We start from the raw sequence: 16965 nt of genomic DNA, 5'->3' as shown, positions 1-16965 counted from the left end.
GATCATCACCTTACAATAAATTCTCCAAATACAAGTGATGATCATTTGGAAATTGTCACTTCCTCATGATGTACATAGGGGTTAAGCCCATTAAAATCACATGGTCAATGTATCAATCACAGTCCTCTTGACTAGGACAATTTATTGATCACTAGAAAATCCATCTTGTCATGGTTTATTCCCTCTAAATAAATATGATTAAGATCACCAAAGGTTGACTAAATCATATTCTCTATCTTCTCCTTCTCTTTCAAGGTTGCCTAAAATGTCAGCCTCCCTTTAAATCTCAATCTCCATCTTCATACAATAACATTCTCAAAGGAAAAGACCAAGGCATATATAAACCTTATAGTATAAATAAGAATATTGGTAGTTTAACTCATGTCTACTACTAACAACAAAAAATTTCTCATTATTATCATGATTCACATTATAATTCTCAATTGAATGGATTTATACATATACTCTATATATATTTATAAATTAAATACTCTATTATTGTGAGAAAAGAACTCACATCTATGAAATAATAATTCATAAATCTCGTGTGTGTGTGTGTGTGTGTGTGTGTGTGTGTGTGTGTGTGTGTGTGTGTGTGTGTGTGTGTGTGTGTGTGTGTGTGTGTGTGTGTGTGTGTGTGTGTGTGTGTGTGTGTGTGTGTGTGTGTGATTACATAACTCTTTGATATATGATAACATATTCTAATTTTATTGCATAATAAAGGTAAGGGACTCGTATGAAATTATCTCAAGAATTGAATGCACCCTCTGTGAATTTGAGTCTCTAATGGTTCTCTTAGTTTTGATTAAGTTTCTAAATTATGGGCCCATCGATGTTTCTTACATGGTATTCATTTAATCTCCACCCACTAGTCATGTGTGTAACCTCTTAATGCACAAGGGATTGATGTAGTATTATATAAAATTTCCATTATTTATTTTCAATCAATCATCTTTTTCATCTACGGTGATGTGCATCACTTTAAACGTTGACACGACATGTAGTTGTGTCCACATTCGCAAGCCAACTAGTTGGGGTGGGTTCGACATGTCAAATTATTTCTTCCAATTAGTGATTACTAGTAGAGGTGTATAGAGAATTGATTCCTTTATCAAAATAAAATCTTACTTGTTTTTAGGTACTTGTTGGTAGTATTGCTCAAAAAATTATCAATGATTTACCAAGCCAACTCAATATCGACTAAGTTACACTTTAGTCTTTGACCTAGCCCTCCAACTCCAATGTCAAGCCACACCACCCTACAAAATTGCCAATAGGCCTAGGATGCTCCTGCATCACATAACATCTAGTATTTTGTCTGGTATCAATATATCCTATCAAGTATGAGTCAACATATCCCTATAAATCTGTAGTAAAACCCCCAAAATGGAAACACTTACTAGATGTTCCTCTCAAATATATGAGAATCCATTTTACTACATTCCAATGCTCAAGCCCTCGATGACTCAAATATCTACTAACAACCCCCATTAAATGTCCAATATCTAGCCTAATGCATATTATGGCATACATTAAGCTCTCTATAGCTGAAGCATAAGGTACCTCGGGCATTTTAGCCTCCTCTTTGGTGTCTTTGGGCACATCTCCTTAGTCAATTTCAAATGACCAGATAAAGGTATGCTGATACCTTTGACATTCTCCATAGAGAAACATTGCAACAACTTCTCAATATAATCAACTTGAGATAATATCAATTTTCTATTCTTCCTATCTTTGCAAATTTTCATACCAAGGATTTTTTTTGTTTCCCAAAATCCTTCAAAGAAAATTAATGTGAAAACTTTTCTTTTATCCCCTTAATGTGATCCATGTTAGACTCGGCTACAAGAATGTCATCAACATATAAACATAAAATAATATAGATTTCATCATCTAACCTCTTAAAATAAACACAATGTTCAAAATAGCATCAAGTGTACCCAGATGTTCATGCATAAAACTATCAAATTTAAGATACCATTTTTTAGGTGCCTGCTTCAAGCCATATAAAATTTTCATTAATCTACACACTAGATTCTCCTTACCTTTGACTTAAAATCCATGTGGTTGTACTATATATTTTTTTTCATCCAAATCACCATCAAGAAAACCTATTTTAACTTGAAGATGATCCAAATGCAAATCTTCAATAGCCAAGATACTTAAAACAATGTGATTAGAAGTCATTTTAACAATAGGATAAAATATCTCATCAAATAAATGCCCCTTTTCTATGCAAATCCTTTAACAACTAGCGTAGCTTTAAATATCTTCTTACCTCCATCCCCTTCTTTCAACCTGTAAACTCATTTATTATGTAAAGAGCATTTACCTGTAGGCAACTTGCATCATTTCCAAGTCTTATTTTTCAAAAAAGATTCCATTTCTTCGTTCATTGCAGAATCCCACTAAATCCTTTTATCTACTTGCACAACTTCATTGTAACATTTAGGTTCACCAACATCTCTTAATAAAATAGAATACAAAGAGGGAGAAATCTTTCTGGAGGTCTAGTTAGCATTGTTGACTTTCTAACATTCACTAGGGTGTGTGGTATTTGTTGTAATTTTTGCGAAGCATGAGGGACTCTTAGAATATCATCTTTTGGAGTATCATCCATTACTACATAATCATTTTCTTTCTTCTCATGCTACTATAATAGATCTTTGTACAACACTTTCTCATTGAATAAGTCATCCCTGCTTCTTACAATGTTATAATTTTAAAAATTCCAAAGCCTATAACCAAATTCATTAATGCCATATCCAAATAATACATATCTCTTTGATTTTGCTTCTAGCTTGGTTTTATTTTCAGAATCTATATGTGCAAATGCTTCACACCCAAAGGTTCTAAAAAAAGAATAGAACACCTTCTTACCAGTCCATGCTTCCTCTAGGTCACCATAGCCGAAAGGAGTAGAGGGCCCTCTATCAATTAAATATACAAAAGTATTGATAGCCTCAACCCACATGTTTAAGGCCAACCCAGCAAGAAACCTCATGCTCCTTGCATACTCAATTATTGTCATGTTCATGCGTTCAACCACTCCATTTTCTTGTGGAATCCTTGGAATAGTTTTCTATGTAGGTAAAGGTACAAAGTTGTGTCACCTTTCAGACTGATGTTTTATATGCAAACCAAAACTTTTCCATATAAATATATGAATTAGGTACCATAATCATTATAAGTTTCTCTGTGTCTTCTATTATATTTAACAGATATGGACTCATAAGTGTTTTACAAACACATTGGTTAGCTTTTTAAAATATTACATATAAATAAAAGCTAGGGATTAGAAGTATTCTAGGACATAGTCCTTAGGGTTTATATGAATGTGAATAATTTACGTAAAACTTTATCTTCATATTTAACATCTAGACATGTATCAATTAAGAAAACCTTTGCCACAACATAACTCAAATATGACTACAATAAATTCAATGTACAATAGGTAACTGAAATACAACTACAAGAAATTCAATGTACAATAGCTGTGTAAAAAGTTCACATTTAAAATATTTACAATGTGAAAAATTAAATGTAATAAAGTTAGAGATGTGATTATATTCTTGAATTGACCAAAATATTTGACTTGTGTAGTGAGGGTTTAGAAGCGCGTATAATAGAGGTATTAGAAGCATGTGTAGAATGAAGGATGTCTAAAAATAATAAGAGGTAAAAAAAAATTAGTGGAAGGTAAAATTATTCTATTAATACAAAGTTACACTAAGATGATGACAAGGAGGAATGATTAGAGGAATGGTAGTATTGAGATTATCTAGATATGACTAACTCTAGAGCCATTCTTTAAACTAGGAACTTTAGCTTGGACATCATAATTGATTAACATTAAAAGTTTCACACACATTATGTACATCCACAATTTAATAAAAAAATTAATTATTTCCATCCAAACATATACCTCATGTATTTCAAGTCTTTTAATTATTCTTCACTAATTTGTATGTGGGCATGCATCTACAATTATCCATGATACCAACATTATTAAGAATGGATAGCTATATTTTTCATAAATAACTACTAGCATAGTTCAACTTCAATTCACAAAATTTCTCCATCCTTTTTGCTTTGATTTGTTTCTTATAACCTATGATGAATTGAGAAAGGTTCGAAAAGAGTGTAGATTTGAACACATCAATTGCATTTTGTTACAAAGCCTCAACAAATTTACTTAAATATATATACAATAGTTAATACATTACATCATATTTTGACATTTCACCAAATAATTTACGTGTTTTGTTAATGATCCCACCTTTTTCACATCATTCCATACTAACATGCTATTAAACAATTCGGAGAGATATTTTTTTAACAAATATTGGCATGCATTATCTATACTTACAGTTTCTGCTTGTTTTTGTATACGTGAAATAGGGAAATTGCAGCTACAAGATCTAAGGAAATTATTTTATCAATTGTATGATGTAATTATTGAATGTTCATACTATATTTTAGAGCTCCCATTTTTTAGATTGGTTGGGAGGACATTTGCAAATTTTAGGAGGGGTTTTGCATATATACATGCCAATTGAATCTAGTTGAAATATTTTTTAAAAATTGGACAAAGCATTTTGTGCATATCCTATAATTGAAGCATTTTGTGAAGCCACAAAACCTTTAAGAATCAAATCAAGAAATTCAGTTAGCTTTGTCTTTTCTTCCACACTTTATAGGAATTTCCACTAGATAAATTCCTACAGATATTTGACAATAAAGCTCTTTCTATTCTAATTCTATGGATGTCTCTCTCTCACACTCTATTCCTATTTTCATCCTATCCACTGTCTAGAACATCCTATCCACTCTCTCTTTTTATATGTCTCTCATTATATATCCATCCTAACCCCCCCCCCCCCCTCTCTCTCTCTCTCTCTCTCTCTCTCTCTCTCTCTCTCTCTCTCTCTCTCTCCCTCTCTCTCTCTCTCTCTCTCTCTCTCACACACACACACACACACACACATCCATGCATGTGCATGAGCACTCATATGCATGCATGTATGTGCGCGCACACACATGCGTGCACACACAAACATGCACATGTGCACACACACACACACACGCGCACACACACACACACACGCGCGCACACACACACACACACACACACACACAGAGGGAGAAAATATTTCATATCTACTCGTTATTATACTATCTCCATCCTATCCACTATGTCTCTTCCTATATCTATTGTATATATGCTCTCTCTCTCTCTCTCTCTCTCTCTCTCTCTCTCTCTCTCTCTCTCTCTCTCTCTCTCTAACTTATTCTTGACACACTTTGACCCAAAAAAAATCTATTCTTACCAACCACCATTTCTAACTTGATAGAACACTCTTATTCTTTATCTTTACATTCCACAACTTCAATTCTTTCTTACTGATCAATTTAACTAACTTGCTCATCTTTATAACTTTTCATCAAATTATATAAAACACTCAAACCAATATCACCTTGTCAAATACAAATTCATCAATTGCCCATTTAATCTTAAACACTTGAAGGGAAATATTTTTGGGTGGTACAAGTTTTCCAATGACTTAAGATACACCTCTATCAAATTTAATCACATTGATAGCATAGTACATGGTACATTTATCCATAGTTTGTCATTTCACCTATTCATAATTTTCACATAGCACAAAATACCATTGACATCCATATTTCAAATTAGATATTCCTATAAACATATGTGAACATATAAAATATACATTTCAACATCACATTTTCTAATGAGATAATAAAATCTACCATGACTTAAATTAGTGGAAAATGATACGAATGATACATTATGCCAACTCTTTTATCATTAAATTAACATACATGTTATTCTAATTATGGGAAAATGGTAAATTTTTATTTCAAATGTTCATTTGTCATGCAAGATATTCAAATATAATCACTATAAGGGGGTCTAATTTGTTTACACAATGAAGGATGTGAAGAATAGATAAAGCATCATCCTTTTCAAGTATAATGAATCAACTAGATATGTTGACCATAGCATTCACATTTTTTTAAAAATACATATTTTAAATCTTACCAAGTTAAGGGGAAATAATTTCTCACAACAACAAGAAAATGGAGAGATTGTACACAATGCATCAATAATAGTTGCACCACAAAACAAAATTCATTCAATCATTTATGAAATCTATCCTTAGTGGAATTGCCCCTTTATCACCCTTAAATATGCCTCGGAATTATAAATCATACACTTGTACCTCCTTAACCAACATATTTTGATAGTCACGCTTCAAATTAAGAGTAAAGAAAGGAGAAATGTACTTTCATTTATGATGATCCTTATCAAACAAACATTCATTTAATTATTTTGGATAACGCTCTAACTATAAATGCTTAAACATAGTCAATCATATATCTTTTGCATATGATATCATATTAAGAACTCTATATAACAACAAATAAGAAAACACATGAAGTTTATTTAGTAAAAACTAAATAATTCATAATTTACAACAATGATATGGGAACAAGATTAACTAGTGATCTCAATGTTGTATCCTAGGATCTCATATCAAATGTAATGCCCTATCGAAAAACTTTTAGGACAAGTATAAAATTCTCACTAAAATAAAATATATTTCAAATGACATTCATTACATCAAAGATATAATATTAAATTAAAAAAATTCTCTATCCCTCTTTCATGAAATTTTCATTTCCATTAAGTTATATATTCAATCATGTATCTATATTGTTGTTTTGTCTAAAATACTTCATGCCCACATCTCCTTCCACTCACAATTTTAGTTGTGGGGAATGAAATCATGTCCAACATTATACCATACATGTAACACAAGCAAGAACTATTGTAACATTAATTTTACTTTTTTTCATAACACACAATAACATATAAAATAGTACATGAGGACATCATGTGTATTGCACTTGACATGTAACAAAGAAACAATATTTTATTGGGCCTAGGATGTAGATGTCAATGAACTTCCTTCATTTTCTAATCTAGTAGTGTTCCTTTCATTGTTTATAAAAGGTGTGATATCTATTGGTAATTGAGGAGGTTTAGCAATACCAAGAAATGCAGCTCTAAGTGTATTTAATCTATCAACTATATCAGACATATTTGGCCGCTCTTGAGGTGACTCCCTTGTGCAGAACAACCCAATTTGTATAATTTGAGTAAGGCATTCCATTACCATTGGCATCACTGAATCTTGAACATCTCTAAGCAAGATATTATCCACCACATTGGAGATTCTATTTGGAAAATGTATTTCGATCCATTTTTGTAGATTGATTCCTTCAATAAACATATCATCTGTTGGCTTCCTTCTTGTCAGTAGTTCTAAAACTAAAATTCCATAACTATATACATCCCCTTTTGTAGAAAGGTTTCCACCTATTCCATACTCTATAATGAAAATCAAAGAAGGATAAATTAATCATAGGTTATTTAAAGCATACAATAGTTTATACGATAAATAAAGAAAATAAAATATTATAGAGAGAGAGAGAGAGATTTGTACCTGGTGCAATGTAGCCAATAGATCCTTTAAGTGCACTAGCAGAAGTCAATGCTTCTATGGAATTTCCAAAAATAATATTGGAAATGCCAAAATCTGCTATGTATGAGGTCATGTCATCTCCTAATAGAACATTACTAGGCTTGAGGTCACAATGAATCACTTGAACAGGGCAATGATGGTGAAGGTATGTCATTCCTTGTGCTATCTCCATTGCTATCCTTATTCGATCGCTCAAACCTAATGTACATCTATCCCCTTCCAGAGGGTATATCCATTTCTGTAAACTTCCATTTGACATGAATGGAAGAATTAATGCTTTAAAATCAAGGCTGGAGCATGCTGAAATTATTTTTATTACATTCCGATGTCGAACTCTCTTTAAAGCATTGCATTCTTTGCTGAAACTTTGGTGAGCATGTTCATCTTGCAGCTTGAGAACTTTAACAGCAATATTTGTACCATTTTTCAGAGTCCCTTTATAAACAGACCCAAAGCTGCCAATTCCTAAAAGATTTTCATCACTGAACATACTTGTTGCATCTACAAGCTCTTTGTATGTAATTTTTGGAGGCCATACTTTGAGACTAGGACTATTGGAATGTTTGTATGATCTATAGGAAAATGCTACCAAAAGAAGAGACATTATCAAGATTGTAGTCCCAACTACAAAAGGAATTATTACCTTTTTGGAGACTGATGGGTGTTTGTGATTGGATGAAGAACATGGTGGCAAGTTCAACCACCCACCACAGAGGCCAGCATTTCCCCTAACTTCTGAGGCTTCGAGCATTGCTAAAGCTCCTCCTTTTGGCACCTCTCCAGTTAACTTGTTTGAAGAGAAATTGAGATGCTTGAGCATTTTCATCTTTTTGAAAGTTACAGGAATCATACCTGATAAATTGTTGGTAGAAAGATCCATGTATTGTAGGTTTTGCAGATCTGCAAGTGATGGTGGGATTGGTCCTTCAAATCCATTCCCAGAAAGATTTAGATACTCCAAACCCTTGCAGCCTACCAGTGCACTAGGAATGCCTCCAGAAAAATTGTTATGAGAAACATCTATGGCTAAAACCATAACCATTTTGCTCATTTCTAAAATAGAACCTTGCAATAAATTTCCAGAAATGTTGAAATAGAACTGGAGATTCTCAAGTCCTGCAACTTCAGCTGGTAGATTTCCTGTTAGTTCATTGTACGCCAAGTCCACTAATTCTAGAGTCTTGCATCTTCCTAAACTAGCAGGTATTTCTCCCGATAATTGATTGTGATGAAGATAAAGTTCTCTTAATTGTGGAAGCTCGCTAAGACTATCTGGTATTATCCCTGAAAGCATGTTCTCACTGACTGACAACAGTCCAAGTCTTTTTGACTCGCCAATGTTTTCTGGAATTCTTCCCTCTAAATTGTTCATGTCCAGATATAACCTTTCCAGATTCGGAAGTTTACAGAGTGTAGATGGAATGGTGCCATTCAATCTGTTTTCACTTAGGTCTAATGTTGTCAAGTTTGTGAGGTTACCAATCTCATCTGGTATGTTTCCCCCAATTTCATTTGCGAATAATCCTAAAAAAGAGAGCGAATTTGAAAAGAGGCTGACAGAAGTGGGGATGACGCCACTGAGGTAATTAGAGCCCAAATGAAGCCATTCCAGGCTGGTGCAATTCGTTAAGACTGTTAGAATGGACAAACCAATGCTTCCACTCACAAAATGATTTCCCCACAAATCGAGAACACGCAGTTGCTGCATTTTCCCAAATAGCGGGGGCACCGTGCCGCTCAGTTGATTGTCACCAAATTCCAGCAAGTGCAGCTTCGTCAAATTACCCAATGAGCTGGGTATTCCTCCAGTGAGTTGATTTTCCAACAAATACAATCCTTGAAAATCTGACAGCCTTCCAAACTCCAGTGGAATTGGGCCACTCAAGTGGTTCTGATTTAGGTCCAATGATCGGAGACGAGTGCAATTTGAAAGGGCGGCGGGGATTAATCCTGTCAAGTTGTTATTGTCAAGAAGAAGCTTGTTAAGTTGAGTAAGCATACCCAGCTCGGCCGGAATACCAACTTCGAGTCTATTTTCACCCAAATCCAGGATAGTCAAAAGAGACATGTTTCCTAAAAAATGTGGGATAATACCTGTCAATCTGTTTGCTCCTAATGCTATGGTTTCTAAATCTGAAAGAAGACTCAGTTCAGAGGGAATGCTCCCACTTAGATCGTTATATGTCAGTATGAGAGATTGTAAAGAACGACAACCTCCAAGAGAGGATGGAATGTGACCTTCCAAATTGTTTATAGACAGGCGAAGCACCCTCAAGCGATGCAGTCTTCCAAGCTGATATGGGATATGGCCCTCCAAGCTATTATTATAAAGACCCAGTACTCTAAGGAAGGAAAGATTACCCAGAAAGGGAGAGATGGAGCCATATAATCCCATAGAAGTGAGGTTCAATGAAACTACACGCTGTCTACGAGAGGAGCATATAACGCCAGTCCAATTGCAGAAGGTGTGATTGGGAGACCAGTCGGACAAGGAATTGAACGGATCCACAAGGAGAGCAGATTTAAAAGCAATGAGGGATTGCTGATCAGAGTAATTGGAAGGCTTTGCCATGTGAGCAGGCATCGCAGAAAGAAAGAATAGGAGAGGCAGAATCATCGTGTTCATCTTCACTCTTGGCGTACTTTGCACAATAACCCCAAACAACATATGTGTGGTTTAAGACTGAGATTGGTTTTAAAGTGAAGGCTGCACATACTTATGTCTTTCCTTGTAAGTCGTAACATTTGTTATGCTTGGAAATTGGGAAATAGCTCATTATTCATTAGGTAAAGACTCTCGGAATTTTGATCAACCAGATTTCACTAATCAATGACTTTTTAATCTCAACCTCAACAACTAATTAGTTACCTCATTCTATGTAGGATTCTATGTGAGCAAATCATTCATTGATTCTAATTTGCATATTAGTTTATTTTTTCTTTCTAAAATAGAATTGCTTTTAAAATTTTATTATGATATTTTCTATTGTTAAAAATTATATTCAATATTTTTTTAAGATTAGTTGACAATAGTTAATTGTAAGAAATGTTATTAAAAATGATGCTATTTATTTAATTCTTACAATATTTTAATACATTTAAAAAATAATTTATCTTTTAAATAATTTTAAGTAAAAGAAAATAGTGCAATTCTAATTAAGATGCAAATCAAAACAATTCATATCTATGGTAAATTATGAAAATATTACATTTGAAATACTAGTAGTCATATGCATTTGTGCATGCAACAATGAGGAGATAGAAGGGTTAGAAAAAATAGGAAGTTGTCCTCTAATTAAAAATATCATAGAATAATGAAGGAAATTTTTATCGTTGAATAAAGTTTTAGAACTTCCTAAGAAATAGGTAAGACGATAAAATAATTAAGAAAATTTTCATTGTTGAACAAAATTTTAGAAATCTCTAAGAAATAGGTTGGATTTTAAGTGATTATTGCAAAATCAAAAAATAAAAGATAATTGTAAACTTTTGCATTTCATATTTATCAACTCAATTAAATTAAAAATCATGACTATAAATTTTTATTAATTAATATATGTTAAAAATGTCACATTCACCTGCCAAACCATTTCCTCTCCAAAACGACACTAGTGCATTCAAGGATCACCATCACCATCATTATCATTGACCCTGCTAGATAAACATAATTCAATTTTAATCTTCAAAAAGTTTGAAGATCTTGGAATACTACCTAGATTTTTCATTATTTTTGTTCAAACAATATTCTTTTCATGAACCTATTGTCATTTTATTTTTGCTTCTTTAAACATTAGAAATCCACCCAACCCCAAAAATAAAATATCATTGAAGAATTTTAAATATACATGAAAATTTGCCAATGAAAAAGAAGAAGAAAATAGATTCTGAGCTTGGAAAGAAAGGAATGTAAAGAAATATACACTTCTGGATGCACTCTTGATGAGCCTATGGCAATTCACCCTTGTAGAATTTGTCTAATTGACTATTATAACACCTTTATTGATAAGTTCTCATGATAACGTGTTATAGCCTAGTTTAACTACACTAAGTAACAGATCACTTGAACTTTCATTGGCGAGCGCTTGAGAAAAACTTGAGTGTCAAGAAAAATTAATATGAGATTAAATTTGATTTTTTTAATAATTATTTAAAATGCAAGTTTTAAAGAACATAATAGAAAATTTAAAAGTTGAGAAATTTCTAGCATATTCACAACTTTTTGACAAATATTTAAATTTGGGAACTCCCACAAATAACATCTAAATAAAATAAAATATCCTTACTACCAAATGCTAGAGTGCAATCATAGCTATTGTCTTTTGAAAATTGATGGTTTACGCGTGCAAAAATAATATTTTTAGATGTTTGTGCAAAGCCTAGTATCCACAAGAATCCATACACTGTGTTCACACAAAGCTATATTTAAATAGGGTTCATGCCAACCCTAGTGTTTGCATGAATCCCAAAAATTTGATTTTTTTTTAGCATTGACACTTTTGTCTATGCAACAAAAATGGCACCCACTATTGTGGGCTCACCCATGACCAAACTTTAGGATATAATAAAATAAATAATTATGTGATGATTTAATCAAGGATTGATGATTATAAATTATGAAAAAATGATTTAATGCTCAATAATAGTAATCAGAAAGCGATTTTATAGTTTTCTTGACCAAAAAGGGGTGATTAAATTTTCTCCTGTTTGAGTCAGTGTGTGAACAAAATATTGAGTCAAAGAATGATGATGATGTTAAAATATTGATATGAAGTGATAAACTATTCTGAATATATTGACTCTGCACCTGATCAAATGAAGATTAGTAATGTTGAATAACTAAGATCATTTCTACGAATGTATAATCATGGCCATTGTAATTGATGATTTTCAAATGTAGATTTGGATCTCATATAAATATGAAAGGAGATATGTCTCTATAGTTAATCACCATTTACTTAATAAATAGCTATATGTATAACTCACCCTTAAAGACACACACACACACACACACACATATATACACATACATATATATATGTATATACATATATATACATATATATATATGTATGTGTATATATATATGGTTTATATATATATATATATATATATATATATATATATATATATATATATATATATATATATAATGCATAATATATAGTATATTACATATATAATATATATTATATATAAAAGATACTTATCTTAAGAATAATTTATCATCAATGAGGTAGCTCTGATAAAAACAATTTGATAGAGGCTACAACAAAGGCATGTCCCATAGAGACATGTGGTGGTGAAACAATTACATTCAAGAACATCATAACATAATAGTCTTTTCTGATAGTAAGAGCCCAATTAGTTAAGTAAAGTAATTTATGAATACGTAGATGTGTGTGTGTGTGTGCGTGTCTATACACACACACACACACACTTATCGATAATATGAGATGTAAAATAATGTTCATATAAATCATGACTACAAATACTCAATGTAATCAGTATATCACTTCAACTGATGCTATACCTTAGAACTCCCTCTTAGCAAGGGAGAAATGACAAAAAATACATTGTATAAGATATTAATATCAATGATATCTATATACACAACACATTATCCAACTTTAACACTTTGAAATAGTGACTTGTCAAATGACTACAATCACAATGTTATAAACACTAGATCATAACATATATTATGATCTCTAATTGTTCGAAACAATATCTAGAGTAATCATAATGCATTCATTATGAACGATCTCTAATTGTCTAAAACAATATATAAAATTTTCATGATAATATGCCTATTATTTACAAGATCATCATCTTATAAAGATTACCTTCTATTTGTTCATTATCATGGTGTTTGGCAAAATCTAGCCCAAAGAACCATGATAACAGGTCAACCATTTATAAGATTCTCATCTTATAATGGTTACCTTCTATTTATATATGTCAATGAAAGATCATCACCTTTCATTACATATCATATGTAAAATACTAACCACCATGAACCTATTCAGAGGTGGTACAAAGAGTTTTCACCTCATGCTTCTCTCATAGACAAGAGTGCATTATAAAGAATTTCTCTTAGCACTTCTACTCAAGGAGAATATATCATCTATAAAGGATTGTATCTCAAAATTTCTCCCTCTGAACATCAATCTTGGGAAGTCAGGTCCTCAAGTTACTTCCACAGAAACTCTCTTTACACAAGGATTACTATCCAACTAATCACTCCCTCATGATATGTGAAGGAGTAGGCCCATTAACATCATGTAGTCACCCATATGTATTTCTAGACTCCCTCTAAGTATAAATCTTCTTAGCTCTAACATTACCTTTGAAGAAGTGTCATACTCCCTCTTAATGTAGAAGAATCTCATAATCTCAATCATCAAAGATGAAAGCCTTATTTTATCCATCTTGATCATCAAGGTATTTGGAGTCACTATCATTAGGTTGAGTCTACCGAATATCTGGTAGCATGTATAAAGTACCAACTTTCTTTTCCTATAAGAACATCCTCAAACATAAAGGAAAAAATTCAAGGCAAATAACCCTTGTAGTATGCATAGAATTACAAATAAGAGAGAGACTATAAATTAGCTAAATGTAAAAGATAAAAATACATTTTTGCACATGAAGATTCAAAAATTGTCTTCTTAGATTATTTGAGAATAGAACATCTCCCTTCTAATGGAGGTTCAAGTGGGAATGTAACATTGACTATTATTCCACAACACAATGTGAAATTTTGACTCAGTCTTATACTGATGAATTTTTTTTTACCAAATATGATAACTCCTTTCTAAGTTCCAACTTTCTCTTTTCATCCATTAAAGCTCCAAACATTCATTAAGCTTAATAGTAGAAATGCACACAAACTCATCCACAATATGCCAATATCTTGATTGTGTATGATTATGCCACTTGAATGATTCTACAACTCATACATCAAGTTTCATTTATCAAAGAGAGACTCATAGATAGTTTGATTAAAGTCACAACTTTCTTATGATGTTCACAAGGGTTCCTTCAATCTCTTTCAATCCTCTTGACTATTACAATTTATCGATCACTAGAGAATCCATCACAACATGGTTTACTCCCTCTAAATCAATGTGATCAAGATCACTAAAGGATGACTAAACCATATCCTCTATCTACTCCTTTAGATAGATGTGTCAGACTCCCTCTAAAGATCAATCTTCTAAGCTCCTAAAGATCAATCTTGAGAGCTCCTTTACCTTCAATTCCTCTAATGAAGTGTCAGACTCCCTCTTTTTGATGTAAGAAAATTCTTGGAGGAAAAAATTAAGGTATACAACTCTTATAGAAATAAAAATCACATATAATAATTATTCTTATTAATAAAATTATCATTACAAGAACATTAGAAATATTTAATTCTTAATGACCTAATTCTATTCCAATAATCCATATAGTTATTATAATAGTTTAACCATTGTAAACATTGGTAATAAAGAAAAGGAACTCAAATTCAAACCTTTAATGATGGTTGACTCCTAAATCCTATGAGGTTCAAAGTCCAATGAGAGGTACATTTCATTTTCATTACTTATCACTCTCTTTTCAACATCTATTTTTTAGTCCTTTTATTATGTATTTCCCTTGAATTGTTCTTAGGTGGCACATCTCTTACCTTGTAAGACACTTAAAGAAATATATTCCTTAATAACATGAAATGTAATACATTATATATACTTACATTTCAATAATCATGGCTTCAAAAGTCACCTCCACCACATCTTAACATTGAAATGGGGCATTAAAGATTGGGTATTCAATCAATAAAGAGATATTTGATTTTCAAAAAGGTTTCCTACTATGTACTTCCTCATATAATATTTAATCCAAAGAATAATATATTTACACTAATGAAATAATGTTTGCAAGAACTTAGGCATCTCATACTTACCTACTAATGGTATGGGTCCCATTTTTACTTTTATTTATTTTTAACATGCTAGCCAACATGACTCATACCTTGTGATTGAGTTGACCTTACTTTCCTTTGATCACAGTGGAACTCAGTCCCTTTTTATCAACTTTATCCATGAGTTTTTATGGGGTTTTCCCTTCTATTTTGGATTCCATGTTATGTACATTTCCCTTATTATCAATTATATGTGATTTTACTGACTACATTGGCAATATAGTCAAACGTGTGTTTGGAATTTTTTCTTTTTTCTGCATTGCTATATTAGTGGGTCTCTCTATCTCCATGTGGTGCATGCAATTTGTCAAAGATGCAACCTTTCATTAAATCATTTGGTGGTGGGTCACCTTCCTACATGACTGTCAACTAAAGGATATTTTTGGTTCTTACGACTTTCCTTTAACAAATACTAATTTAGGATAGTGTACATGCTATAGAAGTGGCAATGATATCGAGTTATAATAATCTCCCAAGAAGCTCACTTCATCCTATCATTCATTGAGAATGCATATACTTTAATTTTGGTTCCTTCCAATAGTAATATATCTCTTTCAACAAGCTATTATTGCTTCAAAAATAATCCTATATTGTAGACATACTATTACGATCAATTATCCAAAAATCTTTGTTGTTGGGCATCCACGCATGCTAGGTCACTGATGAAATTAGTTTCTCTTAGCTTTTGAATAGTTCAATTAGGAAATAGTATTATTATGATTCATTTATTCCTTGATGTGTACACTATATCTAGATTGCGGACTTCATACATTGAATCCCCTATATGGTTTTATATACTGGATAGTGGTAGAGTTTATTTGTTCTATGATCTCACAATTATATTACATGATCTCACATATAACTCTAGTGGTAGTGTAGTCTCCCTTTGCAATAGAGAATAGTTCCTAGAGTAAGATGTAGTTATTTATTCATATATTTGAATTTTATAGTATTCTTTTCCTTTCAAGTTTTAATCTCTTTCTTATTCTTACATTTGCAGGTTGGCTCTAATACCATGTTGAATAACTAAGATCATTTCTGCAAATGTATAATCATGGCTATTGTAATTGATGATTTTCAAATACAAATTTGGATCTCATATAAATACAAGAGGAGACAGGTCTCTTCAACACACATGAAGAGACATGTCTCTATAGTTAATCACCATTTAGTAAATAATAAGTTATATGTATAACTCACCTTTAAACACATACGTATAATATTATACTATTATATAATAATATATAATGCATAATATATATTATACTACATATATTATATATATTATATATAAGATACTTACTATGAGGTAGCTCTGATAAAATCAATTCAACAGAGGCTACAACAAAGTCATGTCCTGTAGATACATGTGGTGGTGAAATGATTACATTCAAGAACATCATAACACAATAGTCTCTCCTAATCATA

The 16965-nt window shown here is 32.0% G+C and overlaps 1 protein-coding gene across 1 annotated transcript; it reads right to left on the bottom strand.

Moving 5' to 3' along the window:
• Positions 1–6971: 6971 nt before the first annotated feature.
• On the bottom strand, positions 6972–10205 carry LOC149561672 (uncharacterized). The gene is made up of 2 exons (XM_089823826.1): positions 7536–10205; positions 6972–7420 (listed from the first exon to the last, which is right to left on the bottom strand). The coding sequence occupies exons 1-2, from the start codon at positions 10198–10200 to the stop codon at positions 6972–6974; spliced, it is 3114 nt and encodes a 1037-aa protein (XP_089679952.1). The 5' UTR covers positions 10201–10205.
• Positions 10206–16965: the final 6760 nt, after the last annotated feature.

Source organism: Cupressus sempervirens, chromosome 4 (assembly GCF_028749045.1).
Source record: "Cupressus sempervirens isolate cs-2001-9-10 chromosome 4, ASM2874904v1, whole genome shotgun sequence".
Taxonomy (NCBI): domain Eukaryota; kingdom Viridiplantae; phylum Streptophyta; class Pinopsida; order Cupressales; family Cupressaceae; genus Cupressus; species Cupressus sempervirens.
Note: the sequence above shows the minus strand (reverse complement) of the source record. Positions and strands in the feature narration are given on the sequence as shown.